Below are 21,716 nucleotides of genomic sequence, written 5' to 3' on the forward strand. Positions count from 1 at the left end.
CTGGGGGCTCTGAGGGGCTCTGCCTGAGGCCGTGCTCACACTCAGGGGTCCTGCTGGGGAGGCTGCAGGTGCCCTTGATTAGCAGTAGGACCCTTCATTATCTTGGCTTCCCAGCCTAAAGAAATTATTTTCTGTAGAAGTAGCGATGTAAATTGTTGAGCCTTGTGTTTTAGGATATTTTCTGACGTGGCTGAGTCACTGCCAACATTTGCATTATTTCGCCTTTGGAAAAGTGATGACAGGCCACTTTTTCCCCCGGGGTTGTCAGTATTTTTGGTCAATACTGATTATAAGTCAATCATTCGTTGCTACAAAAAACCATATGTATTTCTTTTTAAAGGCCACAGTTTGCCCTGTGAGCCCTGCAGCAGTGACTCAGAAGCTCAGAACTATTTAAAGGTCACAGCATTTGTCTGGATGATGCACCCTGGCAGTTCAGGGTAATTTGCTGTTCCAATGAACGTAGAACTGGAAAATTACCAGTATTTATTTTCTGCAGAAAAACTACAGCTCCACATTGCGAGGTGTCCCTCCAGCAATAAAAAATGGAATCATCGGTGAGCAGGAGTTCCTTCCAAGAAGAAACTCTCTGATACTAAAATTGAAGCCGGAGTTTTTCCAGTCAGCAGAAGGGCAGAGCCACAGTATGGAGCAGTACTTCAGAGACTGGTTTGCAAAGCCCGTTGATTTGCACGGCGTCATTCTGCCCCATCTCTCTGGAACACAAATAAAACTGTGGAAACTCTGCTACTTCCGCTGGGTTCCCGAGGCCCAGATCAACCACGGGGGCTCCATCACTGCTTTCCACAGAGTTTCCCTGCTGGCAGACGAGGTGGACATGTTAAACCGCAGCCTGCGGCAGTACAAGAGCAACTCCTCCTTGCAAGGCCACTGCTCAGAACTGGATCAAAGCAGGATGTACTTCAGAGCAAATGGTTTAAATGACACCTCAGGCGCCCCAGACTTTCTGTCCTCCTCATTCCCATTTTCTCCTGTAGGGAACCTATGCAGACGGAGCATTTTGGGAACACCTTTAAGCAAATTTTTAAGTGGTGCCAAAATCTGGCTATCCACCGAGACGCTTGCAAATGAAGACTGAGGTGATGTGGAGGTTTAAAGGTTTGGTGAGAATACAGCATATCATTTTGTCTTTTCTAACTTAACACTGCTAAATGCGGCATTGAAAGCTGTAATAATTTTTATATACAAACATTACGTAAGATTTGCACAAATATTTAAAAGCAAGGCAAGTCATGCTTCAAATCGCACAATTTTGTCTTCAGTAGTTCTCATCTGCTGGGGCTTCTGCTCCCCAATTCCTCCTCTTCTTGGGGGTTTGGCTCATTACAAGTGATAGAGCATTTCATTAGCTGATTGAAAGGCTTGGTGTGGTTGTTAGTGAGGGCTCTGCTTGAAATAACTTTGTTTTCCCAGATAGTGACTGGAGTGACCCTTTGATAAAACAGCTGGAAAGCCAAAGTAGTGCAGTGGAGATGAACTGACAGCTGAAATCTGGGAATGTACTATTTTATCAGACTGCCTCTTCAGGAGTAATACTTACTTGCATAGATACAAACATACTAATGTTCCATGACTGATCACCCTACATTGTGCTAATGCAGTGTATCCATGGAAGGGGTTGTTCCCTTTTCTTTCTGTCCCCAAAATGTGTTCATTAACAATTAGTCAGATTTGTGCTCTTTGTCATGAGCTTGACTTTAGACTGTAGAAATCCACATCAGGACAATGCACTGTTAACCTTAAAACATTTACTGTAGATATGGTATTGTAGTAGCTTTAGAAGTGCCTTTAATTGGGAGGAAACAGTAGCAGGATTACTCTAATGCAGCTGACACCCCCCCCAACTTTTTAAAACAGATTGTTGTGGCAAGTTTTTGTTCTATCCCCCACTTCCCCCTCTCCATTTTTGGAAGAGGCATCCAGAAGAAGCAGCAGGTGTTGCCTCTTGAAGGTTAAGTTGTTTGTAAGTCCCACAAGATCCTCACCTTTTTATAAGAGCATCTCAACTACTCAGCATTATATCCCTGCACAGATCCTGATCCCTGCCATCCCTCTCCTCATTTTTTTGCAGGATGAGTAGCTTATAGCAGAACTCACACCTGAGCCCTGCTGGGTTCCAGAAAGGACCACTGGCTCCTCATTGCCACTTCCACAAGGGGTGCAGGTGCTGCAGTCACTGGGAGCAGGGGCTGCAAGAAGAGCAGTGAGTGGTGCCTTCTTTTTGCAGACTGCACATCCATAGGGACAGTGCAATGAACAAGCACGGCCTGAGGGAATTACATCCAACAGCCTCTTCTGCTTAATGCAGCAGCCTCCTCATTGTTCTGAAACCTTTTAAATGATGCCTCTCCCTGGATGCTGTGCCACAAAAGGACTCACAGGGAGAAAGGCAGGAGTGTGAAGAATTCCAGGAGGTTGGAGAAGTAGTGATGTGTCATTCTCATAGGCTCCTGTCAGCTGCCTTCTCTGAACAGCGAGGCTGTATTTTGTATTAAATTATTTCTGTATAAACACCAACACTGTTGAACTGACACGGAGCCTCTATCCAGGTATTGCCTCACCAGTTTAGGGCACCAAAAGCCTTATACAATGGACTCAGAGCTGTTCTCAGTTTTCTCAGTGGGGAAAAACAAAAGCTGCAGGATGGGAATGTGCACTGTATTCGAGTTTAAAAAAAGGGGAGGGGATAGGATTTGGAGATCTTTGTAAACCCAAACTGATCTTCAGCACAGCCTAAATCACAAAGTGGGGTTTGGCTCCCAGGCTGTTCTCTGACCTCCAGGGCTGTGCTGTGCTTGCACTGCTGGGGTTGGAGAGGGAAGCAAGGCAGGGGCAATGAAAAGGTGAATAATGTCAGGGGAGGGGGCTTCCTTTTTTACCTTCCCAAACTTCCAAACCCTGTTCCTATGCAAAGAAGCTGTTGTGTGTGTGCTGTGCACAACGTGGACAGGCACAGGCTGTTGTGACACAATGCCAGGCACTTCTGGGCAACTGTTTGTGAGGAAAAAACATGTATTCACCTCAATTGCCTAATTGTGCTGCAAGATGAGCTGAGCATGTTGAATGGTCCACAAACCAGTTGTGTTTATTTCCAAGCTTGCTGGAGTAATCATCTCACTTGTTCATTATTCAAATGTTTGTTTTAGTTTGCTTTTGCCATTCCTCTTTTCCCATTAGCTTACTGCTTTCCCTGGCCTGATACTTGACATAAAGACCTCAACCTGTGTGCTTAGTGTCTTTTGGTACCAATATTTTTTCCTTTAAAATTACAGTTAAAACTATAATGTCTTTTTTTTCTTTCCTTAAAAGTATAACTTCTTTGGATTAAAGGTACCAAAAATGTGTAAATAAATTACTCCACAAAAGCAGCTGGTGGAATTAAAAAATGTTTAGGCTAGTACCCTTTGGGGGAAAAATGGGTACTATATTTAAACAGAACTGTCTTTTATAGATTTCACACATTTTTACATTTCAGTTCTAAGATGTGTACAGATGCTGCAGAGGGACTTTGTATTTTATATATATAGCATGGGAGAGGGTTAAAAATAATATGCCTTTATAATAAACAAAACCTGTCGAAATATCTATTTGCCAAACAGACATAAAAAGAAATTTTTTACCATTCCAAAAAGGGAGTTAGGTAAGCAGAGGCTGAGGGGCACCTCCTGCAGAGAGGAAGGGAAGGGCTCCTCCTTTCCCTAGACTTGAAGACAAGGTTCTGCTTCCTTGTGTGCATGGCCTTGCTGGGGAGTGTGAGCAGCTGCTGTGCCTGTGGATGCTGCTGCTTGCTCTGAGTTCAACAGCTCGACACTTTCTGATTCACTTTTGGACAGGTACCAAGTGCTGATTTTGAAATATTCTCCACTCTGCACAGTTGCCTTATCAAGTCAGTGGGGACTGTTCTGAATATCTTTAATAACTTTCAAAAGCAATTTTGGGGTGGGAGTATGTGTCTTACTTCTGTGTACAGAATATGCTGACATGCAAGTGTGTATATATATGTCTGTGTATATATATGTACACATATTTTCAAATTTTCATTTCTGTTCACCATTTAAAGCAAGATAATGTTAAATACCATTTTTGTGTTGCAAGAGTAGAAAAGCTACCAAGCAGCTCATCCCTTTGTGTTTGTAGAAAATGTGCATTACTGCAGCTGTTCCTGGCTGAGTCATGACTTTGTACCACACAGGGGGAGCTCTGCAGCTGCTGCTGCAGCTGCTGAGCCCCAGTGCAGGGCTGGGCTGTGGTGGCACCTCAGCCTCCAGGCACTGAGAGCTCTGTGTGTGTCTGCCCAGGCCTGCACGTGTGCTTCATGGGCACCTGCCTGCAACACCACTCTGATCAATTAACTGCCTTGTGTTTCAATGAAAATGTAGCAAGCTGGGCAAACCTTTTGGCTTATTCTCAGATGGAAATATATTAAAACCAAAAATTCTAACATGTATTTAAACAAAGGACAAAATCTTAAATTTGCCTCTAACCAAGAGACAGAAATCTGTACCTCAAATTGCTCTAGGCAGTAGGTTTCTAATGCTGTTGCTGTGATGGTTTAGAGTTCACCATTTCAACTGAAACTAAAACCTTTGTGCCTGATAATGACTTACTGAGTAAAGTAGCAGTGGCAGGAAGATTATAAAATCCTGATGCTGAGTTGTGAATGTGAAGTAAATTAGAGTCAATAAAAGTTCGTACCTTTCCACAGTGAACTTCAGGTGGTTTTCTTTCCCTTCCCCTAACAAAAAAAATTGTGTGTGCGTGGTTTTTTCCAAGAATAGCATGGACACTGTGCTATAGAAAGATGATTAATAAAAATGATGTGCAAATTATCTTATTTCTTGTTATTTTCTATTATAGTGTCTGCAGTTTGCATGGTGATCAGAATTTCTCATAGCAGGGAACTTAGTATGAGAATTAAGAGTTCAGAGAAAATATGTTGGCTCTGTGTTAAAATTAAGAGAAACCCATGGGATTTTGGTGTCTTAAAAGGGAATTAATCTTTTTATTTCCAACTGACTGACATACTTCTGAATGAGCAAACTCATCAATTTATGTGGGGCAGAACTGACTGTACTGAATGTGGTCATCTTGGCACTGACCAACTCCTGTCCACTACCAGAAGTATGTCCCTTTATACAGATAATACAGATACAACACACAGGGCTGTGAAATAAACTATCCTTTCATACACATTAGAACAGGATTAATGCTTCATGCCCTACTCTCTGCCACCTGTACCTGTTTATGTGCAAAATTCAAATACATAATGGTTAAGTGGGGACAGGCAGAGAACCACACTGGACCAGACAATCCTGGCAAGGGGCTGAACTCACACCTTGCAAGGAGACCTGTCCAACATAATGAATTTAGGCCACAAGGGCACCACACAAATGAGCAGGACCTGATGGCCCAGTTTCTGTATTGCAGAGATGTTCTCAGGGTGTACCAGTGTGAAGGCAACTCTTCTCCTTGCTGGGCAAACCCCAGATTACCTGAGAGAATAACTCGGGAATTGTGGAGAGAGGGAAGGACTCTCGTCTTCTGAACATACTGACAGCTTTCTCACATTACATTTTAGAGTGTTTTGTGCTAAAAAGGACTATGGTAATGTACCAAGAAACCAGAATGTTAAAAGAAACTATTTTTAATAAGCAGCAGCAGCAGCCATTGGTGTGTGTTCCTTTAAGAACAGAGTGCCCCACATGACCCAACCTCTGTCAACTGAGGCGTTTGCTCTTGCCTCCAACGTCCTGCACGTGACAAACCTCCACTGCAGCCCCCAGCTTGTGCAGCTCACTCAGCCACAGCATCTGCTTGGGAGACAGGCGGTCGTTGGGGCCCTTCACCTCCACCAGCTACAAGGAAAGGGGGATGGTTAGAAGTGTGTCCCTGGAGGAACTAAAGGATCAGTACCTCCCACACAAGAAATATTTTTAATGGCTGTTATTTGCAACAAAAATAATAGAGATCTTAGCACAATGGAAGGTCCAGTGGGTGCTGAATTATTACCCCATATTTCAGAATTTAACTGTAAGAGAATGAAATTTTACATAGTAAATATCTACCTCAACACAGACAGAAGCCCTCTTGAATGGAGATGTCTCATTCTGCAAAATTGATTGCACCCTCACCTGTTCCAGCTGATACTGACAGCAACTTACTCAGGTGTCCTAGAGAACTAATTTCTGCTATTCAGCAGTATCATAAACACATAACAAGCTGCTCCAACAGATGAGATGTCCAATAGTGTTCTAGTAGCTATTCCACTACTGTGCAAGGCACCATCCGTGACTGTTTACTCAATTGCTGTAGCAGACACAGACACAGTTGTTGTAGACTCAAATAGTCCATATTTCATCTAAGTGGTGCCAGTAGAACTCCTTGCTAACAACAGCCAATATGTGGCTGATTGTAAGAGGTGCTTTAGATTACGATTAATCAGACTTTTTCTACACCAACCTTAGCCAGTGCTGATCGTGTCTGCTCCCTACGCCCACTAAAGCTCCAGCAGAGCTGCTGGAGGAGCAGGTAATCACCCAGTGCTCCACGGGGCAGGGCAGCCCCCAGGTAATCACGCAGTGCTCCATGGGGCAGGGCAGCCCCCAGGTAATCACCCAGTTCTCCATGGGGCAGGGCAGCCCCCAGGTAATCACCCAGTTCTCCATGGGGCAGGGCAGCCCCCAGAGAATCACGCAGTGCTCCATGGGGCAGGGCAGCCCCCAGGTAATCACCCAGCGCTCCATGGGGCAGGGCAGCCCCCAGAGCCACAGAAAATTACCGTTTGTGTGGGCTGCCAAGTGCAGGGTTTTACAGGAGGGAAGGCAGCTGAGCCCTGGGCATTCCCGTTCTCCCCACACACCTTGAAGTGCTGGCTGTGGGAGCTCCACACCAGCAGGTCGGGCAGGCCGCCCCGGCAGTGCCGCAGGTCCCTGGAAAGCCGCCGGAAAACTCCGCTCAGGAACGTTCCTCCAAGGCAAGAGACCAGGCTCTGCAAGAGAAGGTTTGCTACTTGGTTTGGGTTGGTTTAATTTCCTGCAGAACCATTTCCCAGCCCTCACAAGAGTCCTGTTCCGAGAATACTGGATGGCCCACCTCACCTCTTGGTTTAGTCTCAAGAAACATAAGAAACATAAGTAGATGCTTTTTACATCAATTTTCCTGCTGTGTTCTCAGCTACTGTTACAGGAAAAGTGACCATATGAGAAAATTGTAACTCTACCTGTGCAGAGACTTCAGCACAATAATCCCTAATTCCAATTTCTCCCTCCCACCACTCTCCATCTGCCATGACTCGGTGCCTCAATACAACCTGTGAGCACACTAGAGCCATGTGTAATTGAATGTCAAGCCCAATTGGAGTGCCCATGCTGGACAACAGCCACTTACCTGGACTTGCTGAAGGGAAATAAAACGTCCCCAGTTAACCAGGGCTGCTGCTTTTCCCTCCTGAGTGGTCCAGACATCAGCAACCAACTCTGCCAGCGTCTCCGAGGAAGCTGTGTGAAGCTGCTGGAGCCTGGCCTCAATGACAGCCCTCCTGTTCTCATAGAAGCTGTCAGTGTATAAATCCAGGGGGGATGTCTGGATGAAAAGGTAAATACAGCTCTCAGGAACTGCCACCACAGCAGCTGTTCCCAGAATGACAATGTCCTACCTCATATTTTTCTTAACTACAAAGTCAATCAAACATTGAGCTGATTTATCTGGAACATGACCACCACATAAATGTTTGTTAAACTGGGAAGAAATTGCAGATGTTTTAAAACCCAGTGCCAGTGCAACAAACACTGGTCTCATCTCGGCCTCTGCTCTGTTGTTTTGAACTCTAGACAGAGGTTTCCTTTAACAGAATCCTGTGCATTCCCAGTGCTCTGAGCAGTAAGGTTCCAGGCGGATCTGGAATCAGGATCAAGACTGCTCAGGCACAGGGAGCAGTCTGAGGTGAAAGAACAAAGCCGTGATGAGCTGGGGCGGCTCCTCCAGCGGCCACAGGAAGAGCCCCGGGACAGCGCTGGATGCTCAGGGTGTAAAAAGCCCCTGCAGCAATTCAGCTTTGACTGCTGAGCAGGGAGGGCCCGAAGGAAACAGCCTTACACAAACGGCTGCCACACATAATCCCATGAAAAACAGCCTAGGAATGATGGATGGAATCAGGTGTCAGCTCATCACTGTTGATGTCAGAGTATCATGATAGTTTTGCTCTGCATCAACAAGGACAACAAGAAGAGCTATTTGTATGAATTCCATTTCAGTTTTGTATGGGCTTTGGAGTTACAGCTGTCCCCTTCCTGTCCTACTTGTGAACCTGTTGGTTTTCAGCTCAGCCACAAGGACTTCTGCTTCAAATGGTGAAGAAAAATAAAGCCACAAGTTCACCTGGAATCATTGACCTTCAGGTGTTACAGGGAGTTGGAGAGGGTTGTGTAATGTTGTTTTCTTGCATCTTTTTTTGTCAAAAAGGCAGGATAATAAAAAAAAAATGGTGGGGTGGGTGGGGGTGTTAACAAACCTGAGTTTAAAAATAAGGCTATTGAAAAGAAACAGACTTTTTTTTTTTTTTCCCAATGGAATGTGTCATCTTCCAAGGAGAAGAACTAGGCTGGGGCAGAGCAGTGTTTCTCCACTGCCCATCAAGGACACCTTGCCCAGCGAGCTCAGCTACAGGACACAAGCATTTAACCAGACCAATCCCACCCTCCCTGTGAATCCAGACTGACAGAGGAACTGCTTACTGAGGAGGCCTTGGCAATAAACCAAATATAACAAATAATAAAATGAAGGAAACACCAAGATCTGTCTAGAAAGTCTCTCAGAACAAAATGTTAATCTAATAATCTAATCCCAAATAAGATTTTAACATGGTTACTGAGTCTAGTCATAGGAAAATAAACTAACTAAAGAAAGCCTTTCAAAATTACCTGATAGGAATTTCTGAACACGTCAGGTATGTCATCCATGAAAATGATATCCCACATTAGAATCCCATACAGTGTAATAAACGTTGAGCCTTCCCCATGAATACCTAAAGGGCAGAGTTTAATAAAAATGGAAACATTAATTTCCACAGCAATGTCACATGAAGAGGTACTGAACCATCACGACCCAAAGCAGAAATATGCCCTGTTCAGGTTCATGGCCAGCTGGTGTCAGCTGCAAATGCAGCTCATTCTGCCCCATTCCCCAACCCTGCTGCTCCCAGGCCAGGGGCCTTCAGCTGCAGCACAGCTTCCATCCCTGCCTGGCCCCCACAAAGCTAAACTGTGACAATTTTTCAATACACAACTTTTTTAACATTAAAAAAAGACACTATATGGATGATAATATATATATATATATTCAAGACATGACATACATTTATAGTATATAGATTCTTGTATAAAGTATTATTCTATGTACCTGTTCTAGTTTATTGTAAATATTATATATTATGACTTTTATATGTATATGTATTTTTAATATGCAAATACATATGTGTTCATGCATGTATACATGTGCTCATACATGTTTATATGTTCATGCACACAGATGAGCATGTGAAAACAACATGTCAAGGACACCAAGGACAGCTTCTTCAAATACCTCAACACCAAAAGGAAAATTCAGGCTAATGTGGGCCTGCTGCTAAATGGAGGGGGAGCCTGGTAACAGGGGACACAGAGAGCAGGGCTCTGGAACACGTTCCTTGCATTGGCTTCACTGCCAAGAGCAGCTCTCAGGGACCTCTGACCCAGGAGACCTGGGGAAAGGAATGCTGGAAAACCTTCCCTTGCTTTGGGAGAGCTGGCTTAGAGAACACCAAGGCCAACTTGACATCCACGAGTCCATGGGCCCTGAGGGGCTCAGCCAGTGGCCTTTTCAAAAAATCCTGCAGTGTTGTGCTATTGGTATATATATATTGGTATATATAGGTTCTCATGGGCATCTAGTACCAAGAATCAGTGGAGGTTTACACTTCCTTAGTGACACTCCCTTAAATGATAATGCAAGCATTTTAACCTAAATTGTTCTACCCTTAGCTGTTCAATGGTAAAGAAGGCAAAGTAAGTGATTTTCTGTGTAGATGAAGAAAAAACACTGGGGTTTTTCCTCATACATTTCAAAACCACCTTTGGTAAACAAAGGCAGCAAATCATTAAAGCAGGTCAGGTTGAAGATACATGTTAGAGCACTTTGGTAAGGAAATGGTGTATTAGAGGAGTTTGGGAAGAAAACAGAATCAGCCTAAAATTTGGTCTAAGGAAATCAGCTAAAACTGGTCTATTAACTAAACCAATTAGTAAATAATTTCTTGACTTACTCCCACAGTTTTTTACTGCAAAATATCCCCAGACCAACAGTACTTTACCCTGGTCGAAACCATTCCTCCTGTAGTGAGTTAATGCCAGCTCCTCAACTGAGCACATGACTGTGGACACACTGCAGTCTTGGCCTCCTTCTCCATCACCAATGTCCTCCACGAGAAACACAGATTTTCCCATTCCCGTCTGAGGACACATCTTTCCACTGATTGTAACCTGAACATATCAAAACATTTGGTTACTTTCCAGCATCACCTTTAAAAAGCTTTAGCCCAAAATCCTCTTTTCAGTTTTCTTAAAATCAGAACTAGATTTGTTTCCAAAAATCCACTGAATAAAATTTGACCTGTCATTCCTGTGAAATCATCCTCCTTCCTTTTATAAACCGGACATTTTTAAGAAAAGAAATGTCTAGAAAAAATTCTGGGCAGATGGGAATGTAGCCCTTCTATATGCAGGACCAGGAGCAAAACCACAGAAAAGTGAGGAGACAGACTCTGGGCTGAGACAAAGAAGGGGGAGACATGTGGTGAGGAGGCTGAGAGAGGAAGTGAGGCTCTGCTCTGATTTTGCCCAGGCAGAATTATCTTTACAATGGTATGGAAAAGACAGACTTTTAAAAAATCTGTTCTAATATGATGCAAGTGCCCCAAGGTGAATATTTGCATAACACATATTCAGACTGCATAACTTCCAAAGGTTTCTAAAAGAACAGTGGCATCTTTTTTAGCCATTAATCTAATGTTGACAACATACTAAGGTTATTATTACTTTTTGCAGCGCACAGAATGCTTGGCCTGCAGCCACCAGAGGCAATGCACTGATCTGATCAGACTCTTCAGCCAGAAAAGCTCTGAGGGCACTACTGATAAATTATTGGAGTTTATGGATGATCACATCCAAAACGAATATAAAGCAATGCAAATTAGATCAGTGTACAGCTGACTAACCTCAGCTAAGAAGCTGACCAATGCAGAAGTATTTGACTACAAGAGGCTTTTGTTTTAGAAACACATTTGTATTCCTTTTCCTGCACCACGCCAGTCAGAGGCTGGTGCACAGCTTGTAACAAGTCTCCCAGATTATTTTTCCTTGTCTGAAGTAAAAGAGCTCAGGAGGGAGCTGCTGCTCCCCTGCTTACGTGAGTGACATCCTGCACGGTGAGCAGGGGCAGGTCCTGCAGCAGGCCCTGGAACTGCTTGCAGCTGGGCGAGTCCCTGATGCGCAGGGCGCGCTGGCACAGGGACAGGCGGTGCCCGGTGCGCACGGCCGGGTCTGCCAGCCCCCTCCGGATGCAGCCAATGGCCTGGCAAAGAAGGGGACAAACAACAGCTCACTGAGACCTCTGCACGGTCTGCCAGCCCCCTCCGGATGCAGCCAATGGCCTGGCAAAGAAGGGGACAAACAACAGCTCACCGAGACCTCTGCACGCCCCTCTGCTCAAGAGCAATTGATTTAAGCCCAAACATGCAAATGCAAGAACAGGGCCACCTTGCTAACTGAGTGGTGAAGTTCTAATAACATTTTGCACAAGGAGGCTTCTGGATTCAAATTTATACTAGTACAGTAAAAAAAATTCCTCTCAATTTCTACTGATCAGTACAAGACTGAGGAACTGGATTCATTTTCTTAGTTGAATCTGGTTGTCTGACCTTAAGATTCCTAAGAAAATCTGCATTTTTAGGAGACTCTACTCCACTGCTCTTTCCGTAAGAAATACTTGTAAAAAATGTTTTCAGACAATGCCTGCAGTGTTTCCAGCTTGCCAGCAGCAGTTTTCAAAATACCTTCTTAGTGTTTTTCAAGTGCTGATGTAAATTCAGAGCCAGTCGATCCCACCATCTCCCTCTGCTGTCAGCACAATACACATCCTGGGCCAGGAGGCTCTGCAGCTGCTGCACTGCTTCCTGTAGCAATGGGATTGTACCTTTATTAACTGGGTTACAAAACCAAGTTCAAGTTAGCTTGTCACTTTCCCTTCTAATTAATGAATAGTACAGAAATTTTGGACAATCCAGACCTACTTTTTACTCCACTATCCAAAACACACATTTCAGATCCATACATGTATCTTAAAAACTCTAGAATCCCTTATTGTATATGAAAAATATCTTGAGTATTGCTTGTTGCTTTCTTGCAGAGGTGAAGTCATTTTCAAAGTAAACTGATTAACATATAAGTCAGAGGCCTTTGGAGATGTTAATTCCCTAAGGAAGAGGCAGGGATTTCTAGAAGACTTCTCTTTCAAGATTTTTCTTATTTAAAGCAACGGCCAAATCTAGTGAAACACAAGTGTCCTTAAATAATGAAACAAGCATATCTCAACAACAGTTTTATGGTGTATTACATATGGTAAATCTTCAAAGCATAAGCAGAAATCAAAACAATTTAAAACTTTCTAAAGCAGCACAAAAAAGGAGCACTTTTCCCTTAAAAGTAATTTGTTACTAGAACTGTAGCAAGCCTTGGCAAACATTACCACCATTTTCCAGCCACATCAGAAATATAAACTGATGTACAAAAATTAAGCACATATTTCTAGTCACCTCACCACTTTACCTTATACTTGTGAAGTCTCTGCAGAATCTCAACTCCTTGAGAAAGGATTCTTGTGTACACCCAGCCAACCGTGAAACGTCGCAGGTAATCAGGTAAAATTCTGTGATAGCTGAAAAATAAGAGCACTTCAGATCAATTTAATGATGTCAGTTTACTAAGAATACTTATATCTAAAGCATTTACCAAACTAAATGCTTTATATATCCGAATTGATCTGAAATGAGTATCCCAGCTGCAAAGTCAAGAACCCAAAGGTAAGGCAAGAGTTTGGCTTAGGGAGCAGGTGCAAGCTGCACTTGCACAGCACATTCTAGTTTCAACACCAGTAGAATTATCAGTTAATCAGTTTTGAAACAGATGCAGAACAGCAACTTACTACATCATATTTTGTTACCAACTCATTCTTGTAAGTCAGCAGTTCCACTTCAGAAACAAAGCTGAACAAAAGAAAAGCACTCAAACAGGAATTTCCTGCCACAAAAGAAGACCAACATCTTTTCAGTAGGCACCTCTGTATTTCAGGACATTTGAATGTCTTTTTTAAATCACAATAGATTTTTCCACTGTCTTCAGTGTAAAATGGAACAGACCTCCAAATGACCCTCTATGAATGTTATTTTAAATCAGTTGCCATGGAATTTAATATAATGCCAAACGTAAGGCTTTAACTTATGGTGCATCATTAAGCCAGAAAACAAAATAATTAAAAGAAAAACTGATGAAGAACACTTCAAACCCGATAAATGTTATTTCAGGTCCCAGATATTCAGTAACATTTCCTGAGCAACACCCACTTGGAAATCTAAAGACATGAATAACCCAGCATATTTTCCCATAACATTTGCAACATCTTTTGTTCACAGTCAATTTTAATTTCTGCTTATTGCCATTTGTTTGAAAGCCATTAAAAAAACCCAAAAACTGTGACAAGAGAAAAATAAGCCACTTGTTCTCCTGCACTGGCACATAGAACAGAACTGTTCTAGTGCTATATCCATGCCTACCAACTCTTGCCCAAGATTTTATAAAAAAAGGTCTTTTCATATTGTTACTTAAAAGCTAAACAACCAGGAAGTTCCAAGCTTTCAAGAGCATTAAAGTCTCTTGCTTTATCAGGTTTAAATAACATCCCTAGTTGATAAGCCTCTCTCTAAAGGAAAAGTATCCAAGGTAAGATAATACACTTTACAGTTTCCAGTTCAGTACCTCAAAGAGGGGTGATTCTTCAGTTCACTCCAGGTTTCTTTAGCATGCAAGTAGAGATTATTAGCTTCTTCCCAGTTCCCATTTACCATTGCAGTGGCTATATCATTTGACAGATGAACAGCAGTTGCATACCTTGGTAAAAAACCACAACTTTATTACACTTGCAAAGCATCTACAGTTGAAAGAAATAAATTCTTTCCCTTACAGTCTCTAAAGCCATCTTTATTCTTAATCTTGTAGGATTAGCAGAGTTTAAACTAGCAGGGCAAATTATGTTTAAATGTACAAAACACTAGAGAATATAATTTTTGTTTAGCTCAGAATCAGCACAGCAAATGAAGAAACAGTTTTCATCACATGATCATGAAGCAAATAAATAAGCTATTTTGTCTCAAAATGCAAGCCACTATGACTTACAAGTCCTACCTCAATACAAAAATGTATTTAAAATAATTGCAAGATTAACACTTCTATATATTTACATCTGGAGTTATATACCTGAATTCTTATTTGCCTGCAGAAGTGCTGCAGTATAGATCCTCTAGAAATGAACAGATTTCCAAGTTGCCAAAGCTCTTCCTACCTGATGAGATCCTCTCTGTCCTGGAAGACCTGTGTTTTCCTGTTTACTGTGTAACTGGGGAACACCATTTGCCCCATGTTTGCCCTAAGGACTGTGGAGAGCAGGCCTTGACCAGCACTGCCAGCTTCTTCCTCCTCCAGTGACTCAGGCAGTGAAAACAGCAGCAGGATTCGGGAAAAGACAGCCCGAGGGCCCCTGCAGACCCTGACACATCTTCCAGCCAGCTCCTTCACCCTGGAAGGACAAATAACAATGTTGTAACATGGTTTTTGCCATGACTTGTAAAAACTAAAACATACTGAATGAAGTATGAGAATGACTTTTTTCCAAGCCAATTAATGTATAAACTTGATTTTCCTTGAAAGAAGCAAAGAGACTATGGAGTTTACTATTTACCCTTCTCTTTGACTCACTGTGAACTGAAATGTAACGCCACCCTTTTTATTAATAAATTTACTAAATGCATTCCTCTCTTGAAAAGGCATCTAGATTTCAGACATTTGAAGCACAACTTCCATTCACCATTCATAAATTTAGCTTTAAACATTTACCTTTTTAAAATCACTGTCCCAATACCAGCCTGGCTCCTGCTGAAGATTGAACGCTGCTTTGACAACTTCAGAAAATCATCCACAAGTTGCTGTTTCTGACCATTTGGGTTTGGCAAGTGAAAGATTTTTGCCAGTGTTTTTAGCTCAGGGGCTGAAAGCAAATCCAACCCTTCACACAGGTCTTCCAATTCAGATTCTACAAGTAAAATTATCCAGTGTTATATTATTGTGTCAAGCAACAGCTCACAGTTCTACAACCTAGTACTAATCTAATGATTTAGGTTTGATGTCCAAAAGGTAGGCTGGGAAATAAAACCCCATAGACTGGTGTCTATAGAGCAGGTATTTGTTTATTGCAGTGCTGCAGGTGAGGGGGACTTCTCCACCTGACTCACCCACCTTTGCCAAGTGCTGTGGTATATTTATAGAGCAAGTGTTGCCCAGTGTTACTATCATCACATTCACACCAGAACTAATTTACACAGTATGATCTGATAGTTGTTGGACAGTTCTTTTGCACTGTGCTTGCACCTCCCCAATTCAGGGGCCACTGGGGGTCTTTGATTAAGGGTTCTTTGCAGCTGAACTTTTCAACTTTGTTTTTGGAGCATGCAGTAATGGTAATGGTGTTCCTTGGTCTGTCTGGTCCTAACAGCCTAAATTCTTTATTTTGTGGCTAACTGGCTTTACATTTACCAATTTCTCATTAACTATACTTATCTGTCTCTAAAGCTATTCACCTGGTGAGTTTTTTCCTTCCTTTTTGTCTATTCAGCATTAAGCAACTAGTTAACCACATACCCGGTTACATTGAATAGAAAGTTATTTGTATTAGGTTGTATAGGTATAAAAGTACTGATTTGGGTTATGTAAGCATAAAAAACTGATTCAGGTTATACAGGTATAAAAGTTATGATTCAGGTTATGTAGCTATATCAGGTTATATTGATATCTTACAACTCAAGCTATATAAGCACCTTGTAACTTTGACCTATGTTATACAGGCATCAGGTTCTTCAGAATTAACAATGCTATCTGGTTCACCCTGAAATTTTCCTGCACCTTCTTCTGGACCTTTTCACAGGTCTACTTTGAAGGAAGGGAATAACCAGAAAAAGAACACCCTTTACAACTTCAAAACAACTGCAAAGATTGAAGAAGCAACTGCAAAGATTAAAAAATTCTGTTGAGTTATAAAAAAATGTTGTTCAGAAAAGCTGGTCTTCTCTATTATCTAATCTGCACTATTTTTATTTTCACAAGACCACTCATCTACCTGAAGCCTTTATTCTGCTCCTCTATTCTCGTCCCAAGGCACAGACAAGCACTTACTGCATTGATCTCTAACATGACACAACTTCAGATTTTATTTGTAGCATTTTAAAGGTTTGTTAACGCTGGCCTTACCTGTTTGTAGGAATCTGGCTTCAGCCAGTTCTTCAATTATCGGTGACAAATCCACACTTATCTCTCCATACTCTATTTTGTTCACCTTTAACCAGTTCAGCTTGCGTTGAAAAAGTCTCACATACAACTTCTGCCCACCAACTGCAAATTTTATTTAAAGCAGGGGAGGACAAAAAGAAGAGTAAATTCTAAACACAGTACTAGGCACAATCACCATATTAGCCAGAAAAATTACTTTGATGCAGGTACTCTCTAAAACACATTTTAAATCTTCCTGTGTTCTACAAGCAGACTTGGTAAAATACCAGACTTACCTTTCCAAGCAATTAACAAGTTCATTAGCATCTTTAAGTTTTGTGGGTGGAAAAGTATTACAACATGTTTTGTAGGTAATGTACATTACTAAAATAAAATGCTTACCCTTCAAGAAAAATTCAGTCTCATAGAAAAGGAGAACTTCATTTTTCAACCCTGCATTTTGTGTTGTTAAATAGGTCTTTTTGCTTTGTTAAACAGTCATTCAATAACCAAATATTTCATGCTAGGGAACAAAAGAAGCTGCAGTCTGACAGAATAATTTCATAATCACAGAATACCTCTCTGTGCAGCATTCTTCAGGTTCTTATTTTTCCAAAGATAAGCCAAATTATACTAATACATCTACTGAAAGAAAACAATGAGAAAAAAAAAAAACTCCTATTCATTTGATTTTTATCAGGGAAGTATTTTTTTAAAGTACCCTTTAGAAAGAGTTTTTAAATACTAACAATGCTGAAATTCAACAAAATAGCCTATTAAATTTTAGCTAAAAATAGTCTAGATATTATTACTACATGCAAAAACCTTTTGACTATTTAATTCAATCCCCATTTACTTCTAAATTTTTTACCCCTGCCTGCTGCTGCTTAACTGAAACTGATCATTAATAAAAAAACACTGAAGCACTACCCAACCTAGATATACTTAAGAATTGGCAGATAAGCATTAAATGCTTATTTAACAATTCTCCTGTCCTTATAAGACCTTTTCAGCCTTTTCTTTAATAGAATCTTTCCAGGATCAGTTCACTGGCAGAACTACATTCTGACATATAAGCTTGTCATTTTCTCTCTGGGGTTATAAGTCCTTTAATGTCTGTCCCTGGTTTTTATCATTCTGGAGAAAAGAAAAAAGTTAACATAGACATTCTATCTCCAGACTACAGAACTGATCAAACCAGAGCTGCAATAATAATTTCATAATAAACTTACACTAAGTTAGAGACAACTCACTGAGGAATGGTAGACATTTCAGCAGAAAATAATTAAATACTGGAAAATATCTACATTCAAGCAACTTCATAGTACTAAGCAGGTGTGTGAGCTTTTTTGTGTTATGATGACTGAAAGGGGTAAAACTTCTCATGTTGTACAGATAACTCATCTACCTGAACTTCTAAAGTATCCTGCCTGGTATTTCTTGAAGGCAATGACATCCATCTGCCAGTGGTCCAGGATTTGTTATCTATTGACTTAGTGCTATCTTCTCACTTCTCACAGCTCAACTGCTCCATCTTTCCTACCCTGCAAAGAGAGATTGTTTCATCTGTGACCCTCACATCCAGGGCAGACATGGATTTATCAGCACCACTTTGCAGTAATTCTTCCTGTATTCCAACTCACACTACTGAGAGAGAAACAAGAAGCTCTTTTATCTATCAGAACAAGCTCCTGTTATGATCAGTGCTGTTCATGTCCAGGGAACAGTGTGGAAATGGGGAAGGTGTATCCTGAACACATCTTTTAGTGTTTGTCACAGTAGCCAATGCCTGCATGCACTACTGGCCTAACTGTGAGTGTATTCCTGACCCTTGGATGTAAATGAGGTGCACCTACTGCTTGCCTCAGAGAGCCAGTAACAAGACTTTTGTTGCTTTCTTTCTTTATATATTCCCCTTTAACTACCACAAACTAAACAAGGCATTACCAAGCTCCCAGATGTCCCTGCTGTAATATTCTTTTGGTCTGGAGTGCACCCATGGCTCTGCAGACCCCCCCAGGTTTGGCTGCTCGTGTCCATGGCCAGCTCAGATCCATTAGGATGCAAGCCAGGCTGCTGGGAGGGCTGAGTAAGGCTGTGCCCCCCATTCTCTCAGGAGCTGTACCTAACAACATCAGCAGAGTTTATTTTAAAAAAAGCCACTCAGGGGTACATCTCCTGAGAAGAAGGAGCTTCTTCCCTTAAAAAAACCCCATCAAGTTACATGGTCAATTGACACAGTACTTCTCACATAAAACTATGCAAGAATGTTCCACTACAAGAGGGAATGTGGAAATGTATTTAAAATAAAAAGATACCTGATAATTTGTAGAACTTGGTTATAATGTTCAAATCTTGTTCATTAAATAGTCTGACATCATCTTCATTCTGCAATACTGCTCGCAGCACTACTAAAAAATTCTGGAGGTAGTATGGGTGACCACGAGAGCTGGGCACAGAGAGGACCTCATCTATTTTGTCTAGAATATCCCCAGTGGAATCCTGAGATTCTGTCTTTTCCACAGTTTCTAACAAAGTATGGTTCATGTCATTCTTAAAGTCTTCCAGAACTTCCACAGGAAGTACCTCTGCATCATCCCTGCTACAGCAATTTTCTGTCCCACCGCTCACTTCTGTCTTTGAAGGAGTAACCCCAGTGTGAGGCTGAGTCTCAATTTCCAAATTACTGCTCTGCTCTGCTGAAGTATGGGTGGCTAGAGATGTTCCACATTTATCAGGACTAAGTGTCCCACCTTCAGAGCTGCTTTCTGCTTTGGTGCTCCTTGCTCCAGGTGGGAACCTTTTGTCATCACTGTTATCAGCCAGTAATTGTACTTGAACCATATCCACAAACTCTTCTGGATTACATTTGTTTATTTCGTTTTGAAATTCACGTTCTCTCTTTGAAAAATGTTGTTCCTGGTGCTCTCTCTGAGAAGGCTGATTTTCCTTCTGAGAACCCTGCCCAGCATCAATCTCACCACCATCATCATCATCACCAGGTGCTGCAGCAGTTGCACTGTGAACAGCTGGAGGTGAAGGGTTGATCTCTTCGTACAGGACCTGTTTTCCTCCCTGCAGAGAGCATCTTCTGGACAGCTTGGCAGACAAGCTTCCCAAGGACACTGTTCTAACTGTTCGAGCCTGGGATTCATTGTTCACACTAAAGACTGAACCATTTTTGCTAAAATAAGGACTAGTCTGTTGTGCTGCACTCCCTCCTGCTTTCAACAAATTACTTTTGGAAGGACTTGTTTCTAGATTTGAAAGGTTCTTTGAAAAATATGAGCTGGAATTATTGCTCAGATTTGCAGCTGGGGGACTCTTATTCCTAAAAGAATTCAGTGTAGTATCAATAGCACCAGTCTCACCACGGTTTCTCTGACATGTTTCATCAATGTGCTTATTTATTCCATATCTTGGCACCAATTGCCCACACAAGGGACAGCTAACTTTGGCAGGGGGAGCATTGTTAAAAAAGGAAGTAATAGAGGATGATGCTGAAGATGTAGATGGTGTTCCTATAACTTCCACTTTTTCTGTTGTTTCTTTTTTCTTCTTATTTTTACTGAGTGACAAACTTACTCGTGATCTTTTGATTCCTGAAGACCTAGCTTCTGCCATTACAAAACTTCACAGCGATTACATGGCACAGACAACTCCATTCAGGCCACATTTCTTTATTCTGTAATACTTAAAAGACTTTCCTTGGCTCTTCCTTTTCCATCTGCAATCCTCCGGCATGCCTTGAAATTAAAAATACATTGAATGAGTGGTCTTCCAAGGTACCAGATGCAACAAAGATGAACAGAAGAGAGGCAGAGAAGTCAAGCAATCCTTAACTTACAATGCTACTGTCCTCTAGCTTGTCTTACCAGGCAGGGAAGCACACCACAGGCAAGCTGAGCACTGCAGCTGACTTTAAACGGCTTAATAAATGGAAAGTAATCTAAAGTTTGCATTTACATCAGCAAGTGAACCGGGAATTCAAACAGGCAAGTCCTCTAATTTCCACAAGAACAGTCAGGGTTGGAAAGGCATCACTGGAAACCATCCAGCCCAACCAGGCAGGGTCACCTGGAGCAGGTGACACTGGAACACGTCCAGGTGGGTTTGGAATGTCTCCGGAGAGGGAGATCCATGACCACCCCGGGCAGCTCTCCCAGTGCTCTGCCACCCTCAGTGTGTGGTCCTTCCTCATGCTGAGGTGAAACCTCTTCTGTTTCACTTTATGGCCACTGCTCCTCGTCCTGTCGCTGGGAATATTTTATCATTGTCTTGTGTGCTACTGGCAGCCTATTTTCGGTGCCAAACACCGGTTTCCAGAGCACTCTCCGGGCTGCCTGCAGCCCTCACCCTCACGGCCGCCGTGCCCGAGCCCGGGGTGCGCCCGGGCCGAGCTCTGCCGGGGCCGGGCCCGGCGGCTCCGCGCCGCGCCCCGGGTGATGCGGCTGCGGGCCCGGGCTCCCGAGCGCTTCCCGCGCGGCCGTCCTGACGCTCCCGCCCCTCCCCGCGCTGGGACCCCTCGGCCCCCGGGGAAAGGGCCCAGCCGGAGCCCCCAGAGCCCGGCCCGGCCTCCCGCCCCTCCCCACGCACCGGCACCGCAGCCTCGCGCTCTCCCGGGCCGTGCGGGGCAGGCCGCGCCCTGAGGGCCGGGCCGGGCCGGGCCCGCCCGCCGCCAGGCCTGAGCAGTGCAGCGCCGATGGTGGCTGCCTCTAGCTCTGGGTTACCACAGGCTTAAAAATGTCCTCCCTCTTTGCCAACCACATTCCAGAATATAATTTCTGTAATTTAAATATAGGATACATCCTAAGTTCTTCAATAAATGCAGTTCCTCCTGCTGTAGATCCAGAGCTATTACAACAGCAGATACAAAGCTCTGGGCTATAGATTAAAGAGACTGTACAGTCACATCATATGGCAAGTATTTTACACCCACAACAAGAATCTTTCTTTTTGGAATAAATCAGAGTTCTATGGTAAAAAATATGAGTAAAATCTACAGAAAACTGTCTTACCATCACCTTAGAAGTTTATAAGGTATTTTAAAGATCAACACGGAATAAAACCTAC

At 42.6% G+C, this 21,716-nt stretch overlaps 2 protein-coding genes across 7 annotated transcripts in view; one reads left to right on the plus strand and one right to left on the minus strand.

The window, feature by feature from the left end:
• MTMR10 (myotubularin related protein 10) overlaps nucleotides 1-4,850 on the plus strand; it is a 36,033-nt gene extending 31,183 nt beyond the window's left edge. For all 4 annotated transcript variants that reach the window (XM_064389140.1, XM_064389139.1, XM_064389141.1 and 1 more), the window contains one exon: nucleotides 500-4,850. In XM_064389140.1, coding sequence (XP_064245210.1) covers nucleotides 500-1,099 — 600 coding nt within the window. In that variant the 3' untranslated portion in view covers nucleotides 1,100-4,850. The remainder of the gene's footprint in view (nucleotides 1-499) is intronic.
• A 799-nt stretch (nucleotides 4,851-5,649) lies between these two features.
• Nucleotides 5,650-21,576, minus strand: FAN1 (FANCD2 and FANCI associated nuclease 1). Of its 3 annotated transcripts, none has more exons than XM_064389135.1 (14): nucleotides 21,240-21,576; nucleotides 18,962-20,389; nucleotides 16,626-16,766; nucleotides 15,219-15,414; nucleotides 14,668-14,901; nucleotides 14,085-14,216; nucleotides 12,879-12,987; nucleotides 12,107-12,226; nucleotides 11,461-11,625; nucleotides 10,367-10,535; nucleotides 8,940-9,043; nucleotides 7,408-7,602; nucleotides 6,881-7,009; nucleotides 5,650-5,876 (listed from the first exon to the last, which is right to left on the minus strand). In XM_064389135.1, the coding sequence occupies exons 2-14, from the start codon at nucleotides 20,265-20,267 to the stop codon at nucleotides 5,739-5,741; spliced, it is 3,138 nt and encodes a 1,045-aa protein (XP_064245205.1). In that variant the 5' UTR covers nucleotides 20,268-20,389; nucleotides 21,240-21,576; the 3' UTR covers nucleotides 5,650-5,738. The 3 variants fall into 3 exon arrangements, with proteins under 3 accessions (XP_064245205.1, XP_064245206.1, XP_064245207.1); XM_064389136.1 differs by lacking the exon at nucleotides 21,240-21,576 and adding an exon at nucleotides 20,491-21,146; XM_064389137.1 differs by lacking the exon at nucleotides 11,461-11,625.
• Nucleotides 21,577-21,716: the final 140 nt, after the last annotated feature.

Source organism: Passer domesticus, chromosome 14 (genome assembly GCF_036417665.1).
Source record: "Passer domesticus isolate bPasDom1 chromosome 14, bPasDom1.hap1, whole genome shotgun sequence".
Lineage (NCBI taxonomy): Eukaryota > Metazoa > Chordata > Aves > Passeriformes > Passeridae > Passer > Passer domesticus.

What these genes read in the sequence shown, in the direction of transcription:
- FAN1 (XM_064389135.1), bottom strand. Translation starts at nt 20,267, where the DNA reads ATGGCAGAAGCTAGGTCTTCAGGAATCAAAAGATCACGAGTAAGTTTG. An exon ending in GGGACAGTGATTTTAAAAAG is followed by an intron (nt 14,902 to 15,218) that starts GTAAATGTTTAA and finishes TTGTCCTTCCAG; the next exon opens with GGTGAAGGAGCTGGCTGGAA. An exon ending in ACTTGAAAAACACTAAGAAG is followed by an intron (nt 11,626 to 12,106) that starts GTATTTTGAAAA and finishes CTTCTTTGCCAG; the next exon opens with GCCATTGGCTGCATCCGGAG.